This window comes from Astatotilapia calliptera, chromosome 13, assembly GCF_900246225.1.
Source record: "Astatotilapia calliptera chromosome 13, fAstCal1.2, whole genome shotgun sequence".
NCBI lineage: Eukaryota > Metazoa > Chordata > Actinopteri > Cichliformes > Cichlidae > Astatotilapia > Astatotilapia calliptera.
The window spans coordinates 6,266,547-6,292,190 of record NC_039314.1 but is presented as its reverse complement, the minus strand read 5'-3'; the positions used below and the strand labels follow the sequence as shown (position 1 = coordinate 6,292,190).

Below are 25,644 nucleotides of genomic sequence, written 5' to 3'. Positions count from 1 at the left end.
AGGTCATCCGACTTGCTGCATATATGCTTTTTTGTTTTTGCCTTCGTTATTTTAGTTTGAAGATTAATCAAACGAATGCAGAGGCGTAAGGGCCAATCAAGCAGCAGATCAAAATGAAGATGAATAATTTAGGTCCAGGTTATGAACACTGAAAGGCAGGCTGGCGTAAACGCGTGCATATGTTGTGTTCACGCTTTCGCCTGTCATCTTTTGCATTAGCAGCAAAGCTGTGTCACCCTCTGTGCAGCGTGCTGGCCCCGCTGCAAAACTTTGATCAAGAGGTTGCCAGACAACGATGTTGCATCTCCAGCGGTGAGACGTGCCTGTCAGACAGCCGAAGGGATCGAGGTAAATAAGCCTAAATGCATGTACATGCTACGTGAGAGGCTTCTCTCAGAGCAGCGGGGGAGCAGTGGCACAGATCTATTAAGGTTTTCTGGCTGTCTTTAACTCCGCTATTCCTATGACTGTAAGTGTCCTCTCAAATCAGGCTCATTCATTCAAGGAAAGCTGGACTTGCTCTTGTGCATACAAGTGGTAAATGATTGTGGGATTTTTCTTTCCTATACACGAATCCCCCCCACAACACACACATACTCTCTCTTTTCTTCCATTTAGAGGGATTGCTGCCATTTTTATCTGTATAGTCTTTCATTTTACAAGATAATACTCCCTTATGTGTAATTTCCCAAGCAGCTTACCTGCTGTGACTCAGCCTGTAAAGTAATGGCTCCATCACAGGGCCTCTATCAGTTCCCTTGAGCGTCTCTGTCCAGGTCATTAACATTCAAGATTCTCTTTAAATCACTTCATATTTCAGCAGTTACTTAAGATCAGATCTGTGTATTGGACAAAAGAATTAGGACTGGGCATAAAGTCTGCTCATCAGAAACGAGGCTGGGTGTTTTACTTTGAAATAAAATTCCCAGAGAAGTAGCCATCTACATTTCTTCAAAGACAGGCCATTAATTGGATACATCTGTTAGAGAAACCCATAAGAGATTAAGCCCGGTCTTCCCAATGCTGTAGCTATGTAATTAGGCTTCTCCCCTGTTCTGGACAATGCACGCTGCAGCGCTGAGATGAAATGTGTTCATATTACAGTAGGTGATGAAATTCATTATTCATTTATAGCAATCGGCCGGCTCTGTCATTTGAAATGAAAGCATCGCGTATTTTGAGAAACCAACCAAAACTCTCGGTCAGCGAAAGAAAGTTGAAATCTTCATCGGTGTGAAGACGTGACTTTGAGCGCAGCAATGTGGCATAAAATCAAATGTCTTCCGGAGTTATTGGCTCTTCACAAGAGATTATGAAATATGTTGTAAACTTAATGGCAAATGACACAATCGCTGAGCTGCAGTGTCGGCTAATGAGTAAAATTCTGCAGCATAACACACACCTCTAATTCCTTTAGTCTATTTTATCAGTTAAGCCATCTCTGTAATTTTTTTTCCATGTTAGCTGTCTGTCCTGGTGGCCAGGAGGAATGCCCTCACTGAAATATGTCCCATTGGTGGCTACCAGCGGCTCATATTTTTCACTTATATTATTTTATTATTTATCTGATAGACTTTTGCCCATTTGTTTTTCCAAATCTCATCAGCCTCTGTTGTGCAGTTTTAGCACACCTGATATGCTAATACGTTAAAGACTACAACTGGTAAACGTCAGCATGCTCGTACTATGGTTGGTGAGCGTCAGCAGTTAGCCCCCCAGAGCTCTACCATGGCCATACAATAACACACTTTAATGCTTTGAAGATGGCAGATCTGCAGTAAACACACACTCTAGATCAGGGGTGCCCAATCCCGGTCCTCGAGAGCTACTATCCTGCAGCTTTTAGATGCATCCCTACTCCAACACAGCTGAATCAAATGGTTTGATCTCTTCAGCATGCCATCATGTTTGGCAAAGGCCTGATAACAAGCCATTCATTTGATTCAGGTGTGTGGGAACAAGGATGCATCTAAAAGCTGCAGGACGGTAGCTCTCGAGGACCGGGATTGGGCACCCCTGCTCTAGATCAAACCAAAGCCAGGGCTGGTCCTACCTGCACAGTACCTTACATCAGTGGCTCAGTCGCACTAGATTAAAAATAGCACTGCTTGCTATTGATCATTGCCAGGTGACTGCACTGATTTCTTTTTTTCTGAGAGAGACCAACTCCAAGTAGTCGCAGTGACCAACTGATTGCCCAGAGGTTGAATGTGCAAAACACTTTATATCTGGGCCACCATGTTTGGTTGCAAGGTGACTGCACAGGTTGCGTGGTGGGAGGCAACCTGTTTCCAAACAATCTGGTCTGATTGAGACTGACTGCAGTCACACTCTCAGACAAACTGCCGTCTAATTTATAAATGCAGACAGATCGCCATCAGGTTGGCTGGATGGGTATAATGGTAAATGGACTGGTTCTTATGTAGCGCTTTTCTACTCAACCTGAGTACTCAAAGCGCTTTATACAACTCGCCTCATTCATCACACATTCACACATATTCACACAAGTACTTTTTTCTGTGCCTAAGTGCTTTCTCACTGTGCATTGGAGAACAACTGGCGGTTCAGCATCTTGCCCAAGGACTCTTTGACATGCAGACTGAAGCAGCCAGGGATTCAACCTTTCGATTAGTAGATGACCTGCTCTATATGCTAAACTACAGCCAGTGGTCAAGCAGTTGTGTTTTAGTTATATTCCTATGTAAAAGGAAAGCTGCGGAGCATCTAAGCAATTTTGACTTAAATCACTTTCCCACAGCAACTCTGTTGCTATTTGTGGACGAATTTCTGAAATTCAAACCTGTTTTTTGGCTGGACTCTGAAACTAAGCACTCAACGTGAATTTCTGTGCATACACTTAGCAACAGATTTGCAACAAACAGCAACAGATTTGCAATTTTTTGCCAGTTTGTCACAGTTAATCACCATATCATCACAAACAGATTGCATGTAATTGCCGATTTGACCCCATTCCATTGCATACTGAAAGACTTACTCTGTCTTATTGCCATTTTATCGCTGTCTTAGCACGACAAAGTCACTTTGAAGATGGCAACTGGCTGTGACTGATCCCAGACGCAGTAGAAAACACATATTCTACTTCCTGTGATGCAAAAAAAAAACAAAAAATTCTTTAAATCTTTAAGAGAGCTTTAAAAAACCAAAACCAAAAAACCCCTAAAATATCATGATGGATGAGAAACAAAAAACAGGAGGAGCCGCAAGTTCTCCCAGAATAGGGTTATCATCACTGTAGTTATTACAGTGTTTAAAAATGATCAGCATATGTATTCAAATGGGATCCAATCCAGTCATTAGTAAGTATGGGGTATTAGTCTTGTTTAACTTGTCTCTGCTGTCAAACTGTCTTATGTATTTTTCTGCCTCAGAATCATTTTAAAAGATTTATTTTGCATATAGAGAGTCAGTGTAGTCCTAACATTAACCTTATGGTTCAGAATAGGGGCAAGCTGATTAATATGAGGTGATACGTTGATATTCACAAGTCACTAACACTCAGGAAGATTATATAGATTTTAAAAAGGTGTAATAAGATATGTGACATGTGTATGGCTGCATCACATCAAACTTGCAGAAAGACATTAAAAGACTATTTTTAGACCTGAGTCCAGTGTAACAGTGCACTCAACTTCAAAGAACTTTAGAAGACACACAAGGTGCCCGCCTGGGCTCAGAGAAAGTAAAAATGAAAAAGGATGTTGCTACTCTCTGAAAAAAATATTTCATTGTATTTATTAAAGAGTCCTTTAGGACAACATTTTTATTTTATTGTACTGTTTTTTAAACATTTGCTAGGACTGATTATGAGTGTGTAATTTGTCCTTAAATGTCATCATATTAAGAACATTATTTATTTATCTTATACAAAACCAATCCCTGGTACATAAGAGGCAACGCACTAAAACGTGGCCATTAAGTGGCATTGGATTGTTTATTGTTTATTATGCTATGTTTTTAAAGGTCATGAGCAAATAATGTTATTAATTTCAGCTTTTGAAGTAGATCTACATTCGTCAAACACTTGTGCATTTAAGGGTTTATGACACTCGCTATACAGCAGGAGTCTCAAACTCCAGTCATCGAGGGCCAGTGTCCTGCAACTTTTCCATGTTACAACACACCTGAATAAAAATTTGTGTGTCATTAGCAAGAGTATAGAACTTGACTGCATGCTGAAGTGGTGACTCCTAACCCCACTCAAGTAAATTTAAGTAAATGTAAGTGTTTGGAAAATGATCTACTAAATGTACACTTTTTGCACCATGTTCATTCACTCTTGAGCTGCTGTAACAGGAATCAAATGGCTGAATTGCCGCCACCTCAGCATGCAGTCAAGTTCTGGAGTCTTGCTAATGACCTACTAATTGTATTCAGGTGTGTTGCAGAAGGGACACATGGAGAAGTTACAGGACACTGGCCCTCAAGGACTGGAGTTTGAGACCCCTGCTATACAATATGTTGAGCCATTAAAAAATTTTTTTAACAGGGGCAACACATGTTACCGAACATCAGTATACCAAACATATGAAGTGTAAACATGGCAAAACTGCCAATTTACATTTACATTGCCAAGGTGGGTTATGTAAAAACATAAATGACATATTAGACAAGAAGGAGTTAAAGATGGTCACAGACCCGGTTTGCTGTTTAAGATATGCATCAAATGCCTTTAATAATGAAGATTACAGCTGTCCATTTTTTTGCCCACGACTAATGTGTATCCTCTATAGGTACTATTCTTAATTTAAAAACTGACAATAAGGCTCCTCCTGTTGCTTTGTGTAGAATCATTACGTCACATAGCAGAGCAAAACACGACATAAACACAGGTAGTTTCATTAATATGTCAAAACAATATGAATTTTTTTTCACAGGCTGGCGCTTCTTCAAAGCTCGATATAAAAGTGCAGTTTGATTGAAGCTTTAGATAAAACCTTTTCAGCGCCATATTCCATCTAAAGTTTTAAAAGCACCGGTTTACTGTCATGATTTCTCTTAGACGCACATAAGCCTAAGTCAATGGGCCTATCTGTCTGCAATCTTATCAAAGGCATTAAAAGCTTTGGGAGACAACGATTAGACAGATGTGAAAATGTTCCGTGAGAAAGAGGGGGAAGAAAAAAAGGAAAGAAAAAGGAAGTTACCTGCCTGCATTCATGAAACTCAAGTGTTGGGAACTTTGATATAAGTGAGAAAAGCAGCTCATGATATCTCAGTTGGCTTTGCTTTCCCTTAACGCCCCACTCATCTACTTTCACACTTATTAGAAGTGCGTAATTACGCTGGATCATGTTTTTTGTTGCACGTTTGTCTTGAAACGGGGAAAAGCTAGATGACAGCTGAAGGTTATGAATATTTAATATCACATTTGCGGCATTTATTTCAATTTCAGAGGGAGCAGCGAGCTTTTAACTGGAATCGCTTTAAATAAAAGAAAGCTTGTTATCTGTAAGTGCATTTAGGCTTTCTGCTTAATGCGGGACTGTTATCAACAGTGCGGTTCATTAGCAGATTTCTAAATCTTCTTTCAGAGGGCCACGGCCCTTTGATTTTCTGCTGTGAGAATACTGAGTAAATTCCAGCCTTCTGTGTCTCTGACGGTGAATTTATTCCTCTGTTCTGCACATTAATTTCACCGGACAGCTGCTAAATGCCAGTAAAATGCTCTGAGGATTCTATTTGCACCTTCTGAAAGGATTTCTAAGCACATCACCTCAGATCCATTAAATCCAGTTTTGAATCTCTTGACACTTATGCGAGCCGTCTTTGGAGCCAAATGTAACATTCCCATGTGATTACAACGCTCCTTGATCAATCTGAGTGAATCACTTCATGATTGAGCGCCCGAGTCTCAAGAGTGGAGGGCCTCAAATTGTCCTTTATAGATCTGGTATTATATCTCCAGCTCCCTTCTGCCATTAGCTGGATATTCACATTTTCAATTTCAACTCACTGCCTTGTCTTGCCTCCAAATGAGGTCACCGTTGCAGCTTTGACTCGATTCCCATCCATACCCCTGTGCCACACAACTCAGCCGCTGACAAACACAGCACTTAAACGCTTTTTAAGAGCTGTTTTCTTTTTTTCTTGTGTGATTTTTCTAAGTCGCGTAGTGTATGGGAAGCAACCCATAGCTCGGTTTTGTTTAAGAGTCAAGAAGTAATCTAAGCCTAGGAGCAAGCAAATCTATTTTCTCTAAATGACATGGGTTGGACAGGAGACTGCAGGTTCAGTCTGGGCCTATCCATCACAGACTGTTATAGGCCAGGTAGGTGAGTGATAAGGCTTTAGAGTGTCTCGGAGCACAGTGTTTCAGCATTTTATCCACAACAGGCAGCCCACGCCAATGTGACCTGCTTGCTGAACAATTTCAAGGGGGTGGTGTGTGTGAGTGCGTGGGGGGGTGATCCTCAGTACAGCAGAGCACTCCTGAGCCGTGCACATCTGCATAAGCTGCTGTTAGACTGGAGATGGCACAGTGAATTGTTAGGTTATCATAAAAGAAGCCACTTTTGTCTCAGCCCTGCGGAATACTAAGTGTTTGTATTTGCAACACAACATTCATCCTGGGGTGTTCTCATTTTTTTTCTCAGGCCCTGCTATGGTAATTCATCATCCAGGTCTTGATACATACTGGGAGAGTGGCCGGTGAAAGTATTTGCCACCAGCTCACATGCTGCTTTTCACTCCCTTGGGATATTTTGATTATGAAAACTATAGGGATGTCAGACCTCAACAATGCATATTTTGTTTGCTGCTGCCCTAAAGAACACAAAAAGTCCTGCCGGGCAGTGAAGGCTGAGACTGTGGGTGACAACTCTGCGGCTCTTTTTCTTTCTTTTTATAATGCTTAAGGTTCAAAAGCAGGTAATTTCACCTTGGTCAGAAGGGATGGAAACTGTAGAGGTGGGCACTGTGCAGGTGGTTTAATAATGGAAACAGAGGTCTTGAGGGACAAGTCCATCTTACCGAGCAACAGAGGAAGTCCATTACCTTCCGTGTATCTTTGCCTAATGCAGTGTCTTATTTGTAATTGAAAATCACATGTGTTATTACGCAGAGATCAAAAGCAGAGATTCGGAGTGGTGTCTTCAGACACCTCGAGGCTGAGAAAAAAAATATCTCTAAAAGCAGAAATGATACGAAACAGCCCAGCATCCTTAACAGATGAGCTAAAGTACCTTTTCCTCAGTGTAACCTGTTATCTGTTCATTTCATTCTGAAGTCGATGTTAAGTAAAAGTGCATAAAGTGGATATTGTTACAATACCTTTACCATACGGTTCCTGTTTTTGTTTGGGAAGCTTTTAGCTAGTCATTTCACGTCTTTATTTTTCCTTTTTAACTATATTTTGATTTTAGTCTTAGCAATTGTGTCTTAAGTTGTTAACCTTCTGTATCTGGTAGGTCTGGAGACCTACAGTACGGTGCAAGTCTTGGGGAAATTTTATTTGTTTGTTTGTTAAGCCACTTAACCCTGACCTACGAATCCTTCAAGCATAAAAGGCAACTCGCTTAAGTGATGAACCAGTGTCTACACATAATAAACAAAGTAAGGAACTGGTTATAAATTATATTATTACAGCAAACCATAGTCTTAATTTTTCAGAATGACAATGATCCCAAACACCAGACATTCATTCCCAGTGTTAAAGTAATGCATTACTGTAATAACACAGTGATGTAATATGTTACTGTACTAAATTCAGTAATTACATTACAGTTACAAATATGTTGTTATTCCTGTTAGCATTTCCAACAATCAGCTGATTTCAATTCATGCTCGGGAGGAGAAAAATGGTGGCTCATGCAGCCATTTAAGAAGTGAAGATATAGACATCAATTTATTTTTATTTCACAAAAGGACAGTATGGTAAAGCACAAACAGCATCCAGGACAGGGACAACCGCATTATACTGCTAACACAACACCAGCTCTTTGCAAGCTCTCACATCTGCATAGACAGTTTGCTAACACGAAACTAGCCAACAGCCCAAAGGGATTTTAAAGCTGAGTGCACGCTGACCCCCCAGCCCAAGAGCCAGACCCTGCTCATCAACAAGTAACAAAGCAGTGATGAGCACTCAGACTTGCAGTCTCCATTAGAAGGACTGTGGCGATTGCTTTAAAGGGTCTTTGGACTGGTTTTTATCTTTGCTTTGTCCCCATACCTAAAAACTAAAAGAATTACCATGTGTATAGAGATGTGTGTTAGTGTGCACTGTAGCCTCAGATTTATATTGTTAACTATTTGTGACAGTACCTTTTAAGTAATTTCATAGAGTAACAAGAAAAGAATGTAACGCGTTGTGTAACTAATTACGTAATTAAGTAACATGCTGTGCTGATTTTTTTTAAAAGGTAAGGCAAGGAGCTTGGATAGCTACTCCTTAAGATTATTTAAAGACATGACAAGAAAGCTTGCCTAAGAGAGTTCAGGCTGCATTGAGGAATAAAGGTGGTCATCCTCGATATTGACTTTCAAGCTAATTAAATTAAAACTATGTGTTTGCCTTCTATACTCAATTTCTATGTCTGTTTTCACGTTTCCCATTTTCCTAACAAAATATAAAGAAATGAGGGGTGGCTCAAGACTTTTGCACAATACTGTATAAATGTACTGAAACATTCCACCAATTTGTATGTTTATTCCTAAACACAAATATGTGAATATGCAGTTTAAAAACAATTTCAATTGATTAAAATCTGTCACAGATTTGCATGATTTACACGATTCATTATAATCCTTATTTATTGCAAAGTGGGCCTTTGTGCAGCTCCCAAGTCCATCCACTGTCTGAAAGATGCCATTTTAACTCCTCCCCCTCCGTGTAAGCCATTTGATTCGTTGCCCCTCAAAAAGGCAGGTGGGTGAAGCATCACTCAGAAACAAACTATCTGAACCCTGAGCTTTTTGAAGCCACTGTTTGAAGCCACATTGTAATCTAAACATCCACATTGTAACAGTAGCACATGCCCTGTTTGTCCCTCAGTCAGCCCTCAGCATATATACAGCGCTGCCTTTCCTTTGTCCTTTGCCAAGACATCAGTTGTCCTTCCCTGTTTGCTCTTGTGTTTTCCCCGTGTGGCTCTCTGCTCCCCTTGTGTATTTTGGATCTCAGCTTTTGTTCCCTTTTTCATTTGCTATTTGGACTTTGTTCATTTGGACTTCATGTATCAGCCAAATTAAAGGTTTGACTTTGTTATTTCTGTCTGCTTTGGTGTCAGCATTTGCATCCTCGTGTCTAACGCCTCTCCAGACAGAAATATGAAAAAAGGAAAGATCTGTAGTCCTAATATAATTTATTTAGTTTGTATCAGGAGCAGTGATGTATCAGTACCGCCATCTTTGTTAGCATAATGTTTGACTATTTAGATCTACTGCGTGGGTATTTGTTTTCTTGTACGTTAAATAATTTTAAATAGTTCATTTAAAATAATTGCAAACATGCCAAGCCGGAATCATTTGCCTAATTATTTACTTGTTGATTATTCCTTGTGTTTGTTTGCGTTTATCTTTGAATACTTAATAGCCCTCCATTTTTGGAAGCTTATGGTTGCGCTTCCTGATAAACTAATTCATTACTGTAATGATGTGCCTGAGTCACCCATTCAAGTGACAGAATTGGCCACCAGTTTTTTCCCCCCATGCAGCTAAAGCCTTCTCTCAAAGGAGGGCAGACGCCACCGTTATCCCAACTTAGTCATAATATACAGCTGCTTGTATGTCTGCTGCAGTCACCATATTCATCACTGAAAGTGACATTGCGTTATGCTGACTCTCCCCTGGGGAATGTTAACATTAAACCATCATGCTCATGCGTCTCCATGATAGCTCGGAGAGGGCTTTGCGGGGGGAAGAGGGTGTGTGAAAACTTCCATATTAAAAGCATTATAAGGAGCAGATTTTTCACTCCCACCTCCCTCATGAAAAATGTACAGCGGCATATTCATTACTTCATTGAGCTAACTGAGTGTGACAAGCGGAGAGCTGCAGCAACCGAGGGCCGGGAAGCAGCGCTACAATAAAGCCTTCGGCCACTCTCTGAGGACATGGCTACCCCTGCTGCTCGTGGGAGCTACATCTATGCACTCTGTTTGGATTTTTCCAAATGGTTGAGGGTGCCACACACAGCATGACACAGACTACACTGCAGCCAATTTGCCCTCTAATCTAATGCATTCATGGTCAACGGGCAGTAATCAATTCAGTGCCTTTACAGTGTGATGAATTTGACCTACGAGTTATGACTTAGGGCCCTTGTGCTATAAATATGGTCATGCATTTTCAGCAGTTTACAAGACATACGGACGAAATCCCAGCCGCGGATGCTTTATGCAACAAACGTCGATGGGGCTCTGTTGTATGAACTCTATTGCATATCATGCATACAGAGATGGCTGGATAGAGGAATTGCTTTTATGAGCTGTGGCCCCAAAGGTATTGCTGCCTAATATATCAAACCTTTATGCGGGACTGATACGAACACATGCAGACATTAATATCTGTCTTTCATCTCTTTGCGTTTATCTGTTTAATTTTCTTGCAGCTCCTTCTTCCAGTGATAAACGATGCTGTCTATCCCCATTCTAAAGCATCCTCTCCGCCCCGTGATGATACGCTCCCCACGTGCCAGGTGGCCGCCTCACCTCCTAGCCCTGCCTGTACGATTCTGAGGTGTCATACCGACTCACCCTCAACCCTCTAATTAACAAAAATACTGGCTCTGCTGCCCCGGAGCAGCATCGGCCTATATTGTCTTCAGAAAGCCGGCGCTACATTTGGGAGTTTGCTTTGATGACCCTCTGCAGCGACAGCATCATCGGAAACAACAGCGGCTCTTAATCCCGAGCAACAGTTATTTCTCAGATGAATGCAGACCGTGCAAATTAGTGGCTGCCGCACTATAGCATTGGACCTGGCACCACAGGCGAGATGTGAGATTTAAATTATTTCTGAGACTGTGGAGGAGTCTAGAGAATAGCAGACAAGCTGACTAATAACACAGGATTCAGTAACAAGGGCTGCTCCAATGGTAATGACTGCTTGCTCCAGAAATATCTGATTCCCTGCAAAAAAGGAAAAAAAATAATACAGTCATCTCAAGCCTAGTCTGGTATTTAAAATCCTGCAGCAACAAAAAAAAAACCCCTCTGAAATAATTGGTAGACAAAAGCATTGGAAGGAATACAGTGTGATGCAGTTATAACCTCTCATAAGGGAAGGATTAATGGAATCCAACTCCAGTAAGTCATGTGGACCTCTAGACCCACATATAACCGAATTCCTACAAAATACTTGAAAATCTGCACACTTCAAGCCACAAGACTGTTGTGACAATGGTGTGATATACCAGAAAAAAAGTAATTTCCAAAAAAAAAAAAAAAGCCATAGAAGATTTCACAAGTGTCATTCCTGCTCTCCTTTTGTGGAGGAGCACTGTGTGGGAGTTGGGCATATTCACCAGTCGGTTATCAGAATAACTCTAATTAGGCTATTTTTAACACATCCTTTTCAACAGCTCTTGGGTGTTTACATTTCCTAATGACAGCCCGAGTAAAAATCATCTATCAGCAAGCATCACCATCATCACCACCACTGACACATTAGCATCAGTTCTTTCCCAAGAAAAAAAATGCCACTTAGCCAGGGTGCCTTCAGTATTCATTATAAAGCACGCACGCCCCATCGTGCCTGTAAATTTGTGGGGCATTTATTTACATTTGTACGTTAAATTTCAGACAACTCGAGGAGGCTAATTAATAGGCAGCGAGGCACATAGTATTCCTGTGCTTTTTGGCTTCAGTGAATATGAGACAGCTCTTTCAAAGCCTGCACATTCACCAGATTACAGCCTTTGTAAAAAACACTTTTTGCTTTGGCTGTGTGATTTACATAATTTTCATTTAGTTTACTGCCGGCTTTAAAAAAATCTTTAAAATAAAAACAAAACAGAGCCTACATTTGAAGTCTCTCTGTGCTAAAAGCACTTCAGGCTTGGAAAACAACTTATTTAGCCTTCATGAGCAAAAATAAATAAATAAATAATTTAATTTAATAATATGTCTTCAGGGACTTCGGTCAAAGTCGGTGTTGGACTTGTGGTCACCTTGGTAGTTCTGAATTCATAGTGCATCATCATGACAGTACAGCTGAGACTTTTATTTTTTGCTGTGATATTTGTAGACTGTCATTGAATTCAAAAGGGACTGGGTTGCTCTGCTTCATCTTACGTCTAGGCTCTACTGCTCCATCTTGTGGTTTCTTGAGGGAAAAGCGGGCAACTTTTCAAAAGGAGGGGGTTTAAACGGCTCCTTACCAATCACGGGAAGTAATGTGGCGTTCTCCGAGGAGGAGACACACAGTTCACTAACCCTGATGCTGGGCCAAGTCTTCCCTTTATCATTTGCCACTAAAACAACATTTGTGTAGAGTATTTTTCCAGGGCATGGCTGACTAAATGTTTTTATGTGGTCAGAGTGATAAATTAGTAGGTGTAGCTTGCCAAAATATAGAAGCTCAGAGGGAACATTATTAGTTATGAAAGCTCCCCTGAAGTGAATCAGCGTGGTGTGGCATCCAGAATGGATACGATGGGATGTTTTTAGACCTTTGCTTTATTATATTATTACAAATACAGAATAATGTGCTCAGGTATGTGGAGCTGCACCTCCACGCTCAGCACACAGGTCTACATGTCAGTAATTTGATCCGAGCAGGAAACTAACCCAGTCTCTGGGCAACGAGCGCTCACTGCACAAACTCACAGGAGCCTTCGAGGAATTTCCTCCCAGGCAGTAATGACTGCAGTTTTGGATCCCTTCGAGCCTTTTTCCTCAGAGCTTCACGTCATCAGGCGGCTGAACTCCAGTTTGCACCGAGATGGTAGGAGAGATAGACCGAAAACTGGACACGTAGGCTCCCTTAGACTTCAGCCCCCCGCTGAGCGTGTCACCCTGGCTCCTTTGCGAGATGATGTCCCCCTGTTGGACCCCTGCTGTGGTCAGCTGAGTGCTGGAGCTGAGGTAGTCCTGGGCCTCAAAGGTCGAAAGAAATTCATAGATTTTGATCATGTCCCCTCTGCTCTGTGGGTCCCTCCCGGTTTCAGAGAGAGGCCTCAAACAACCCCAAATTTCTCAGTGGTATGTGTAGACCTGAGCGAGGACGAGGCCTGGAACTACAGGAGGATCCCCCATGCGGCTCTGAGAGCAAGACTGAGTGGTAAAAAACAAACAAACAGAAGCATATTTTAAATACTGTGCAAGTCAGAGCCTTGAAATTGGATAGTTAATCTATTGTTGAGTGATAAAGGCTTGATTGCTAACAGGGCAACTACCCCTAGAGGGAAAAAAACAAGCTGAAATTTTGTCAAATATGAAGACCTTTTGCTTTTCTTTATCTCATATGGGAGTAAATGCTCCTTTAAATTTGTGCTTCGATGTTTGGAATTACATAACGTTTGACTATATTATATATAGATATTATCTCAGTTGTTTTTTCACGATGCACCAAATGAATAACCAACAACTGAAAAAATTAAGTGTCAGTTTAATATATCGCTTGCCCCCCCCAAAGGAAAATCTGCTGAGCTGTTGCATTGTGAATACAAATTAAAAAACTGTTTAAAGAGTAAATTATCCCTTGGCTGAAAAGCTGCAGTATCACCACGCTCTCTGGTCGAGTTTCAAGGTTGTTTCATCAATCTTCTTGTTTTCGTTGTAATGATTATGGATGATGGCTGCGGCAGGGTGACAGATCGAAACACTAGATATTTTATTCTCATAAAAACAATTCTAAAAATAAGTTAAATAATGAATAAATGTATAAAATCTTAATATATTAGGCTCTACAGAAACAGTAAGCAAACAAACAAAACATAAAGCACCCACAATGATTCAAATTATTCGCTGTAGCTACCTGCTGTTGGGTGCTGCAGTGCCCCCTTCTGGTCACTTCATATTAGTGGTCTTCATGCAGGTACAGCGTGAAGTTCAGCGTGGAAACCAATTTTACTCGAAAAATGTTAGACACCTGTTCAACGGCTCATTAATGTAAGTCTCTAATCAGCCAGTCAACACATTGATTATTGTGTAATTACATCTAAAAAACATAGAAGCGCATTTGTGTAGCTTTAAATTGAAACTGAGCATAGGAGAGAAAGGTGATTTATTGGTTGCGACAGGCTGGTATGAGTATTTCAGAAAAAAATTTGAAAGTTTTACAGCAAAACTGAAAAAAAAATATATATATATATTGGAGTATTCTTAACAGAAATTTGTTGTTTAAGTTACAGTGTGTAAAATCTTACCACTAGATGGCAGTAGATTGCAGTCAACGGAATTTTGTTTTCTTTCTCCTCCCAATTCAAGCGCATAATCCAAACTATGGTGGCCACTGCAGAACAAATATGTTTTATTTCTTTAAACTATGTCTTTTTTAAATTATACCTTTCACAGTTTGGTCAGCCAAGAGTAATCAACAACATTATACTGCATCCTGTTACAACCATAGCCAGCTGGTGTGCATGACTGTTTGTGTAAAAGATATTTTTGGACACACTATATTATGGCACATTAAAACAATATAAACACTTAGCAATAAATTACTCATATAAAAAAGAAAGGGCTATGCATGAATATAATATTCAGTTTTACGTTTTTACCCCTGAGTTAACTACTGTTCATTTGTTGTGAGTGTTTGCTGTTAGTCCACTGTTTTCCTCAGCTGTCAGAGAAGTGTCTAATTTTATTTACTCTGGAGGAGGCTTTAACACTCTCTGAATGGGTCCAATGCCAACTGATGAGTGAGTGAAGCTTCTGTACAGTGATAGTGATACTGAGGTGAATTGTTGAGGATATCTTGACCTTTTCTGTCGATAAGAGCTGCTGTGTTTGCTGCCTTTGGTGAAATTTAACGTCAAAGTTGATCTAACTGTTGTCAGACTTGGACACTTAGTGAATAAGAACTCGGGGTAAATGCCATGAAAGCATGGATCCCTACATTTTGTATCAACAGCTCAGGCTGCTGGTGTTTCTTGGCAGACTTAGTGCCCCTTACCTGAGGATTGTTGCTGATCATGCTCATCTCTTTACAACTAATACGGACTCATCTTATGATGGCTGCTCTAGCAGGATAATGTGCCTTGTCCCACAGCTCAGATAATCTTGAACTGGTTCTTTGAACATGACATTGAGTTTCCAGGGGTGCCCAATCCCGGTCCTCGAGAGCTACCGTCCTGCAGCTTTTAGATGCATCCTTGTTCCCACACACCTGAATCAAATGAATGGCTTGTTATCAGGCCTTTGCCAAACATGATGGCATGCTGAAGAGGTAATCAAACCATTTGATTCAGCTGTGTTGGAGTAGGGATGCATCTAAAAGCTGCAGGATAGTAGCTCTCGAGGACCGGGATTGGGCAGCCCTGCTGTAGACAAATGGTCTCAATAGTCACCAGATCTCAGGCGAATAGAGCACTTTTGGAGAGATTCACATCAGTGATGTGCAGCTAACAAATCTGCAGCAACTGTCAACATGGCCATCAATAATGTTCCCAGCACCTTGCTCAATCTGTGCCGGAACAATTTAGGCAGCTCTAAAGGCAGAAGTATCTATTGTTACCCTAAAAATTATTAGCTAGTAAGCTTTTTGTTTTATAAAATATTAAATATTACATTACTTTAAGCTAAATATTGCTGCTTTTTTTTTTTTTAGCTAGCATTGGCTAGCTCTAAACAAATATTGCTTGGCTCATCATTTTCTTAGCGCAGTACTTTCCACTGTAAGTTAAATTTGTTTTATTCACTCTCTCTCTCTTTGACATTTAAGCTCCCATTACATTTTTTACAGTAAATATGCAAATATTAATGAAAGCCTTTTGTTTACTAACGGACTTAAAACTGCTAGCAGTGCTAACTGCCAGAGCTAGCTTTTGAAACAACAGCTCAGCTCATTTCATGTCATAATATGGTTTTATAACATATATAAAAGTTATTCTGCAATTAAATTATTACAACAACCCAAAGCATAAAATACCTGGAGCAGCTACTAAAGAGCATTGGTAATAGCTAGTTGGTATGTACATCTCCAGGCTAAATACTGTATAATTAAGCTTAAGCTGGCATTTGTAGTCTGTTGTGTGCTCTGTGCCTGATGGGTAATTAGAGGCACAACATCCATACACATCCAGACTGGGAGCTGGTCAGCAGGGACCATGGCTGTTTGTTGCTCCGGGGCCTTCTTGCAGGGTAATTTGACCTTGAGGGCAGATACTGCTGTGCATAGTTATAGTTCACAATTTGTCAGAGAATGTATTGTTGTTGTGTCATCCTAAGGTTCAAGTGATCTTGTTAAAATTCAACCTCAGTCACTGAGGACACCAGCAACAGTGATGATCAGTAACAATCTGCCTGATACACATCCTGGAAATCAGGTGAGTGATGACTGACTGAACTGGTTTCTGTACTGAAGTGCGACTGTGTGACATCTTCAATTTGCCTGTTTTTGCCCAAATGAGAAATGAAAGACTTCACACATTAACAATTCATCAGTTTTCCCTCTTCAGTTTTTCCTCTGAGCACATTAAAGTTTTGTTGATTTATATACTAAATCTTACTACAGTGCAGACGCTGGAAACATTTTGGTTGAACTAATGCTGTTGGCTTGCTTACTATCATTACACTTCATCACAACTGCTGTATTAATCACTTTCCTATCATAACACAAGCACATATTAAGTATTAAATCAGAAATGCGTACCTCACTTACAGTCTCATCACACCTCACATAATACTGCTTATTATGTGGGCAGGTTTTCACTTTGAGGACATAACCTTGCTTTATTATTTTGTTTCTGAAACTGCTAATTGAAACGTCCATAATTACCTTGACACACATTATTGTTGTTTAAGAGAGGTCTCGCAGTGCTCAGTTATTGCAGATAGGTATTTTGTTCAGTGAATAGAGACTTGATTAAAGCCTGTATTTAAGTAGTGTGAAGTTCAGGATTACAGTGGTGATAATACATTTTTAGTATGGAAGTTAACACATGCGCAGTGAAATCAATGGACCTTCTCAACTCTTTTCTGGCAGTGCAGTGATTGATGGCCAGAATATAAAAAGCTCCAGGGTGACAGATTCATGATGATAGTGTTTTATCAATGTTTTATTAAGTCATCTTCTTTTTTATGTATCTGCTAGCAGCAACGCTCAAGGTCACACATATTCACATATTAGTTTTCAATACGATCCCTGATATCTACAACAAAATAATTGGAACAGCGCAGAAAATACTGCAGGATGAGTAAAAAAATAATTATATCAGACAGCAGATTCCATACAGCTGATGTTATCTGCTTAGATCGGCAAACAACTGATATTGGCTTATTAGTTATTTGGTGATCTAAGTCAGTTTACAGCAGACGATGATAGAAACACCCTGATGTCCACAAGAGGGCACGCTGCAACTTCTCTATTGGGAACACAGGCTTTTGCAACACTGCAGACATCCCAACCAGCTGATCAGCAGTCAGCCAGAGCTGAATCCACCACGATAAGCCTTTTAGTCTTCTTTCCTCTCCTGTACTGCATTGTGCTAGTTTTTTTCCTTTTGCAAATATAGTAATGTAACATCCTCCACATACTTCTACTAGCTAAAATGATATATATATATGCTATAATTAGTTCAAACAGTCCTTTATACTGGAAGCTGGGACTCACGAGAAAGTTCAAGATACAATATTATCAAAAGACTTCCCTCATTATACGATGTTATTGCATTTTTATTTATTTTTTACATTTTGTGATATGCTGAGTAGTACAACAGGTGTTGCAAGTTAGGTCCTCAGAGTTAAACTTTGTCAGTATCTGTTTTATCCAATAAGATAAACTTATCTCACTTCTGCCATATCACACTTTCCATAAATGCTGACATAAGATGAGCCAGTCCGTTATCAGTCTGTGATAGAGTGGGGTGACGTTGGCAGTTACATGCAGTCTGTTTCTGATAACACAGAAATTAAGTGTAATAAACTTTTGACATAACATAGCTTATAGTGTCTGCATAGAAATAAATACACAATGAACAGGAATTTATATTTAACTGTTATATTTGCAACCTTCCTGTTCAAGAGGAAGATAACCAGAATACAACCAGCCGGCAGCCAGTTGAGTCGAGTCCCCTGGAGTTGTGCTCGTGCAGACTGATAACAGAGGTTGCCTTCTGTCTGGTGATCTTCGCAATCGCCTTGCAATCAAAAGTTGTCATGAGTGTGCAACGGCCTCAAGCTCTGAGCAATCATTTGATCACCGCAAGTTGCATGTAAAACAATTTAATGTGGTCACCAGGCAGCCACCATTCTTTGTAGAAAGAAGGATGTTGTCCTATTTCTACACATGTGACTGAAATTAGTTGGCTCTGAATTAGGTGGTAGCTAGAATGTTTTTTTGGTGGAGTCTACGTTATACTCTTATTTCATCTCCCTCTTTAACTAAAGGAGGAAAAGCCAGTTTACTTTTGCTTTGCATTTGCTATTCCTCTGGTTTTGCTGTGTTTTCAGCATTGTGTCAACACGCCTTGTTCTTTTATGCACAAAGCTGCAAAACCAATAGAATCTGAATGCTGCCCGCTGATGTGTAAAAACGTCAAATACTGCGATTGACTCGCTCGGATGCACTTTGGAGTGAATATAGGAATTTGTGTGTCTTTGTTTTGCATTAGTCATTAAGAGAACATCCTGATATTTTGTGCTTTTAGGCACACTCAGCTTTAGGGGTGGTAATTACAGCCTGTTTGTTGGTCACGACTGAAAGATCTCGAGCACTACTGGATGGATTTCCATAAATTTTGATTCAGACGTCATTGACCCCCGTAGGATGAGCCTCATTATCCATTTATGTTTACTTGATGAATCTGAGCTCAGATGAATTTTCACAGATTGTATCAGATTTTCTGCATTTATCAGAGGTAATTTGAAAGATCATTTGGCTGTTGCCATCGCTAATTAATGGTCTAATGCCAGGTGAGAATTTAAGTGAGAAATTATGGTTTTTAATAGCGTTTTTTTAAAATAATGGTTTTCAATACTGTTGAGTATAATTATATTAATAATAACAGGTAAAAAAATAAAACCTACACTCATCATTAGATGTGTTAAAAATACATACGTGAGCCTCATGATTTCCAGTTGAACACGACACTGATAAATCTTCTGATATTGCTTTTTAAGGATCCAGGAGTCGGGCCAGATATCTCACCGGCAGTTCGACACTTCAGATACACTTCTGCAACACAGAGGTCAGAACACAGGCACCTTTAATTGGCTCCTTTCAATAACAATAACATTGAACAAAGCTTACCTCCTGATTACTGATATGCGAAGTCCACACACGATGTGGTTGCTTTGAGGGTTATCGGGAGGGAATAGGTTTGATTTTGTGCTCCGTTGATGTCATCAGGGAACAATGCGTCCTCTTGTTGTGTTAATTACTCTTTAATGAAATCATGCAGATGAACTGTAGCCTTGCTTAAAGCCTCGGGGAAGAATCGGCTCCCCAGTTAATAAGCTGTCTAATATATTTTCTGCAACGAAGGAGGCTGGTTAAGAATTCAAATGAAAGCAAATAACTTTCGGGAATCAAGTTAATCAATTGCACTCAAGGCACTCGGTCCACGTGTCTAATGGGCAGAAGTCCTAATTTCTCTGCAGGAGTTATGAGGACGCTGGATGGATTGCAAAGGTACCGCGGCACTTGAAGGCACCAGAAGCAACCCTGGAGAAACTGGCAGACCCAGTGAGTGAGCGTGCCTCACTGAGGCGCTACAACAGCCGACCTCAGCTGTGGCAGGTGAGCCATGGAGAGTGTTTGCATGTTGGCAAACACTGCCGAGGCATGAGCTCTGTTTTCTTGGCCCCAGCAGAGGGCTTCTGGGGGTTTAGATCATTCACACAACTGAGGGAAATTGGATTTTTGGATGGTTATTGTTTCTCAAAGGCAATTTTCATAATAACCCATGCATAGGTGTGCTAATATTTTGTATTTGGTTTTAATAAAAGTGATAAATGTGATTGCAGTTCATTACCTGTCAGTCTTGACCTTTTGGCATACAGTGTGTGCAGCAGGGAGACTGAAAGAAGCAGATATGCAGCTTAATATTTCTTTATTTCTGTAGTTCTCTCCTTTATGTGAAAAGGCCAAAATAAATCTGGTTCTCCTGTCTGGCATTGATGCCGTGGATGCTGCTACATCCAGGAGCTACTTGAACTAACAAATTAATTTTATAGCATGCCCCAAATTTCTGACATTTCAGTTTTTTTTACATCCTATTAAACATGACATCCAAAGGAACAGAAAAACTCCCTCGCTGTGTCTCACTTTCTCTGCAGTGTTTTGACTGTGTATATATATGTGTGTGTGTGCATTTTTCCCACCGCATTGATCCAGTTTGTGTAGCACCCCGCCAGCAAACATGACTGAACACACCCTGGTGAGCCACACTGTAGCACTGGGGTAACATGTTCCTTCATTACAGTGAACACATGCACTCCAGTTTATTTTTGAGCCAGTCTCACATTGGACTGCTGTTTCACAGTAGCTGAAAACCCCATCGTTAGTCTTTTTGTGGGATCAGTTAGAATAAGAAAAATACTCACAGGCCTATCCTTGCTTCACATGAGTGCGGTAAAGATTTTAGTGTTTGATGCTTTAGTTTAGGGGTTAAAACATAAACACTGCTGCACATGTGTTGTACCTATAGTGTTAAAATAAAGGTGATCTGTAGATCGGTAAATTGTGATGAAGCGGTGATTGTTTCCGTTCTTTCTAAGTCTGTAGGAGCTGAGTGGAACAGGCGACAGCTTCGACTGAGGAATGATGCCAAAAAACCAATATCTTTGTAAGATTTCGTTCATCAGTGGGAGCTCATTTTCTCTTTTAGTCCCTTTTATGATGCAAATTTGTCACACACCTTCCTGTTTTTTTGGTTTGTTCAGCTGCAGTACATATCCAAGATCAGGTCAGATCCCTCTGTACACGTGAGTATTTTATGTTTGAGCTGCCACCACACAGAGTACTGTACAAAATCTTGGGGTCCTTTAGCTCTTTAATACCTGCCACATTTATTCTGCTGCATGATGTCTTTAACCTGCTGCTACCATGAAACACTGAGCAACTTTAAACAGAAAATGTTTTAGGTGATCATGTTTTGATTCTGCTATTTTCTTAGCGGCGCAGTATTTTGTTTGAATCCAGCTACTCTGCATATTTTCTCTGAGCACTGACCTTCGCGTTCATTACTGAGTGGGCTCTCGTGTATGTGCAGTGGCACCGTCGGCTCTGAGAACATGGACAACATTGACAACATAGATGAAGACTTCCAGCCACTGACAGTAAAGAGGAGCGTCGTTCCTCCATGCATGCCGACAGCACGGTGAGACTCACTGTCATTGTATACATAAAAAGCAGAGGTTTTTTTTAATGGTAATTATTCTTAAAACAAAGTGGACTTAGACTGTGAAGCCTGTTAGTGTGTTTCTTATTTATTGATGGACCGGTATGACACTTTTAGAATAATTATGAACTTCATCTAAACAAGTCTGAAGCTTCAACAAATAACCACTAGAGCATTTTAATTGGTTTATTTCAAACATAGTTAGTCAATTTGCACAAGTGTATTCCTATTGGCCAGGCTGAAAAAAATGTCCACCTTGTTGACAGGTGTTTGCTTTGTTCTCTGCTTTCCTGTGAGCGAGTCATCTGCAGCACTCTGCCCGTCTTTAGCCATCATCTGTTAAAATGTCCGCACAGACAGGGAGGAGAGCAAGTCCTAACTTGTTATTCATGCTGTGCATGTCAAGTTAGGATTGATTTTTTTTTCCAAGTCTAAGTGTGGCTCCTCTGTGGAATCGTTGCTGCACCATCAGTTGGAAAGCCAACAAGCAGGGAGCGTCACATTTTTTGCAGGCTGCAGTTCAACAAGTGGAAATAAGACATTCCAGATCTCACCAGATTTCACCTTGTAGGGAATTCTAATCTAAATGATCAGTCATGTCCATGGTGCTGACATTTAGAAGTGTCTACGGTTTTATTTTTTTTATCTGCTGCTCTGAATGCTTTTATTTTGCTCTTTTTTTAGCTTCCTGTATTGTTTCCAGGCTGAAAAAGCCTGTTGGGGCTTTGTACAGTGCTGAAAAGTGATGCAAGGATCAAGGTAGCTTGGAAACAGGACCGAGATACTGTCATGCTGTCAGTCTGTTTTCTGATTTTGTTGTTGAAATCTCAACTTTAAGCACTAAAGATCAGTATGGCGAGGTGGCAGGTGGTGGTCGTCCTCATTCAGGATAAAACAAAAATAAACCAGAAGCAAAAATATGCAGACCTGATGGGTTGAATGCCTTCTATCCCTCTCAGAAAACTGCACCCAGTACACACACACACACACACACACACACACACTTACATTCATTGTGGTTTTTCTAGAACTGTTTGTTAAGCACAAAGTATTTTTCACAATTTTTTTACATGTCAGGTGTAAAAAATTGTGTGTTTTTTTGTCTCACTGTGTCTCATTTACAAGTTACAGTGTCTGTAACATCTTTTCCTTGTGCCAGCCGAACCACCATCCCTGGCTACACAGGCATGGCTGCCTATGCTGACTCTGCTGCTCCTGCAACTTCTGCAAGCTCATCTGGGTGAGTCTGAATGAAACTCTGATAACAGACTTCCGTTGTTATTGCTAACTGATTATGTCCTATAAAATATGACATTTAAAAAGTATATAATATATCGTCTGTATTGTTTATCTTGTCATCTTGTGAAATAAGTAAGTCATAAATTTGTGGGTTGATTGAGTTTATCATTTTACTATTTTGCACACCTTGATATTTCTTTCTCCCAGCATTTTATCCAGTTAGACAAAAAAAGCAAACATCACAATTCTCCACTAGAGGGCGGTCTAATGCAATCCATAGACATGAGGTTGCACTCTTAACTTCACCATACAGGTGCCCATTATTTACTGGTGTCTATGAAAATGTGACTACAACTCGCCACAGTGGCAGAAATACACACAAATGACAATACTTTCAGCTTACCTTATATATCAAAGTGTAGCCAGAGACTGGCACTGGGCGCACACTAACTCCTGAGGTTAAGTTTGTATCACCCCTAAGAGTCAAACTGGGGACCTTTTAGATGTGGGGTGCACGTGTTAACCACTACACCACAGAGCCAAGAAAAATGCAAAAAATATGCATAAACATGCGTGCAGTCTGGAGAAAAATAAACCAAAGAGCATGAAATTAGTAAAACTAAAAGAGCGGACACTGTTTTAGGGAAATGGGCAGACAAGATAAAAACAGTGTCAACAAAACAGCTAAGAGAAATAATATAAATCCTGAATAATCACTGTTTTCTCATGCTCCTACTTTTTAATTTGATTTGTTGTTGAACTTTATCTTTTTTTGGGTGCTGTACATATTTGAGTGGCATTGCTTAAAAGCTTAGTATACCTTATTTTTTGCATGAGTGGGCAGGTGAGGTGCAGGTTAATGGTCAGCTGGAAAAGGCTTCAGTAATTGGAAATGTTAAAAAACAGATTAAAAACAACGGCCGTCATTCCTAAAGACAGACAGGTAGGAATTTGAGAGATGTTATATGTGTTGTAGGGGAGGATTTCACCGATGATTTTCTAAAATTGAGCAAATTTCATCAAAAGAACCTGAAAAGGTTTATTTAAAAAGGAAATCTTAAGGTGTTTAATTCCCAGTGCAACACTGAAAATATGTGCGTTGACACAAGTGAGCCCCTTAACTGTGCAGAGCAAACATGGCTCCACTCTGGGAGTGTTGGCTGTCTGTTAAGGATGTGCAAACCTGTTTCCTAGTTGGGCCCCAGTTTAGCGAACTTTACCGGCTTTTGGAGCAGGCATCTCCAGATGGCTGAATCCAGAGCAGCTCGTGGTAATGGTGGTTTTTCACAACCCAGATCCATTTTCCTGGTGCCTGACACCCCCCTGCGATCTGTTTCCTCTGCTGATTAGGCTTGGCCTCCCATTTTTTTTCCCCAAAACAGAAAAAAAAGACAAGCTTGGATTGATTAACTGTCTGCTACAACGGTCAGACATCCCCGGGATTTTTGCTTACTAACGCTCACTCATAACAGAAGTGCCTGAGGGGTTTTTTTTTTCTGTCAGTCTGTGTTTCACTACAAAGATTAGCTTTAGGTTCTTAGATTTTTGCGTCATCTAAAACAACGTGTAATTCAGTGACTCACAGATATCATTACATCTTTTCACAGAGCATTCGAAGAATTTGGAACTTCTGTTTTCAGGCACACAGCGCCCCTGTCCAGAACGGTGACCGCCGTGGCTCCCTGCAACCCCTTCATGAGACCCGTGCTTCCTGTCTGGTGCACGAGCGCCACAGCAAGACTTTAGACAAACGAGATGAGACCCATGCTTCCAGACAGGAAGCATGGGTCTCATCTCCTTTTTAGACAAACGAGATGAGAGAGGGCTCGAAGGTGTCAGCTTCCTATTCACACCATCCAATCTGTTTATATGAATACATCTACGATGATGTGATGTCAGTGAGTTATTCAGAGTGAGTTAAAGAATAATGAGATGCCCCATTATCATAATTTCCCTGATTTAGATGAGTGGTTTTCTAACTCTGGGTAGTGAGTGCGTTGCATTGTCCTCTTAAATATTTGCTCTCTCTCACTGACTCGCTTGCTTGCTCGTTTACTCTATGTGTGTGTGTGCGTCTGTCATGAAGGGCAAAGAGAGGGGCGAAATATTGAGGAAAGTCAGGATTTTTAGCGCTATCATTACGTTTTTAAAAGTATACAAATTACGGCAGCTTTACAGATCCATTATGACTAAACAGGCTAATCTGCATTCAAAATGCTGTCTGTGGGCTTCAGTATATACATCGCTTAGATTTCTGTAGATGCGACTGTAACGCACATTGACATTATTATGATGTGCCTGGCAGCAATAGCTTTATGTCTGCGGTTAGTGCAGCTTGACGCTTAGACAGGAAATAGGGATGAGATGGTTTTCCTGTTTCTCTTCATCTATACTTTGTTTAGATTTACATTTCATGAGGATTTTGTACTTAAGCACAAAGTTGATACACGTGAGGACTTTGGGTTGTGTGATCACTAATACATGCATCTTTTCTTTTTAATTATTGTATATTTAACGTCATTTGTGTTTTATTTAGCTATTTATTGTTGCACTTCTAAAAGTGAGGGCACTCAAAAGAGATTTAAATTAAAAATAATCCAAAAAAAAAAAAAAACGTTTTTAAACTGAGAAGCCTAGAAAGTCCTAATTTTTGACATGAAGACTTTGGAGGCAAAAGTTACTTATTGCTTTAATGCTGCTAACCTCACCACAGAACACCAGCAGCTCGCTGGCCCAAGCGAAAGCATGAAAAAAACGTCACCCTCACACGTAGGCCACTGACCTCTGGACAGACACTTTTGACTCCCAAATATAGACTGAAAAGAAATGTAGGCAAGTCTGCAAATATCATCCATTGTGTCTTGTTTAATGACCCTAAACTGCCTTTGAACTCCATCGGTCCTGTTTCATGCTGATATTTGTCCAAAGCAGTCTTTACA

General features: G+C 40.3%; 1 protein-coding gene and 1 long non-coding RNA gene across 2 annotated transcripts; one reads left to right on the top strand and one right to left on the bottom strand.

Annotated features, from left to right (window-relative positions):
* The first annotated feature begins 11,681 nt into the window (after positions 1 to 11,681).
* spmip7 (sperm microtubule inner protein 7) lies at positions 11,682 to 24,454 on the top strand. The gene is made up of 9 exons (XM_026190379.1): positions 11,682 to 13,242; positions 16,353 to 16,450; positions 19,245 to 19,312; positions 19,725 to 19,863; positions 20,844 to 20,911; positions 21,009 to 21,050; positions 21,338 to 21,445; positions 22,626 to 22,706; positions 24,313 to 24,454. The coding sequence occupies exons 1-9, from the start codon at positions 12,822 to 12,824 to the stop codon at positions 24,449 to 24,451; spliced, it is 1,164 nt and encodes a 387-aa protein (XP_026046164.1). The 5' UTR covers positions 11,682 to 12,821; the 3' UTR covers positions 24,452 to 24,454.
* LOC113035090 (uncharacterized) lies at positions 13,116 to 15,269 on the bottom strand. Its single transcript, XR_003274280.1, has 4 exons — positions 15,079 to 15,269; positions 14,330 to 14,415; positions 13,939 to 14,052; positions 13,116 to 13,235 (listed from the first exon to the last, which is right to left on the bottom strand). It is a non-coding gene; the product is annotated as an uncharacterized LOC113035090 (long non-coding RNA).
* Positions 24,455 to 25,644: the final 1,190 nt, after the last annotated feature.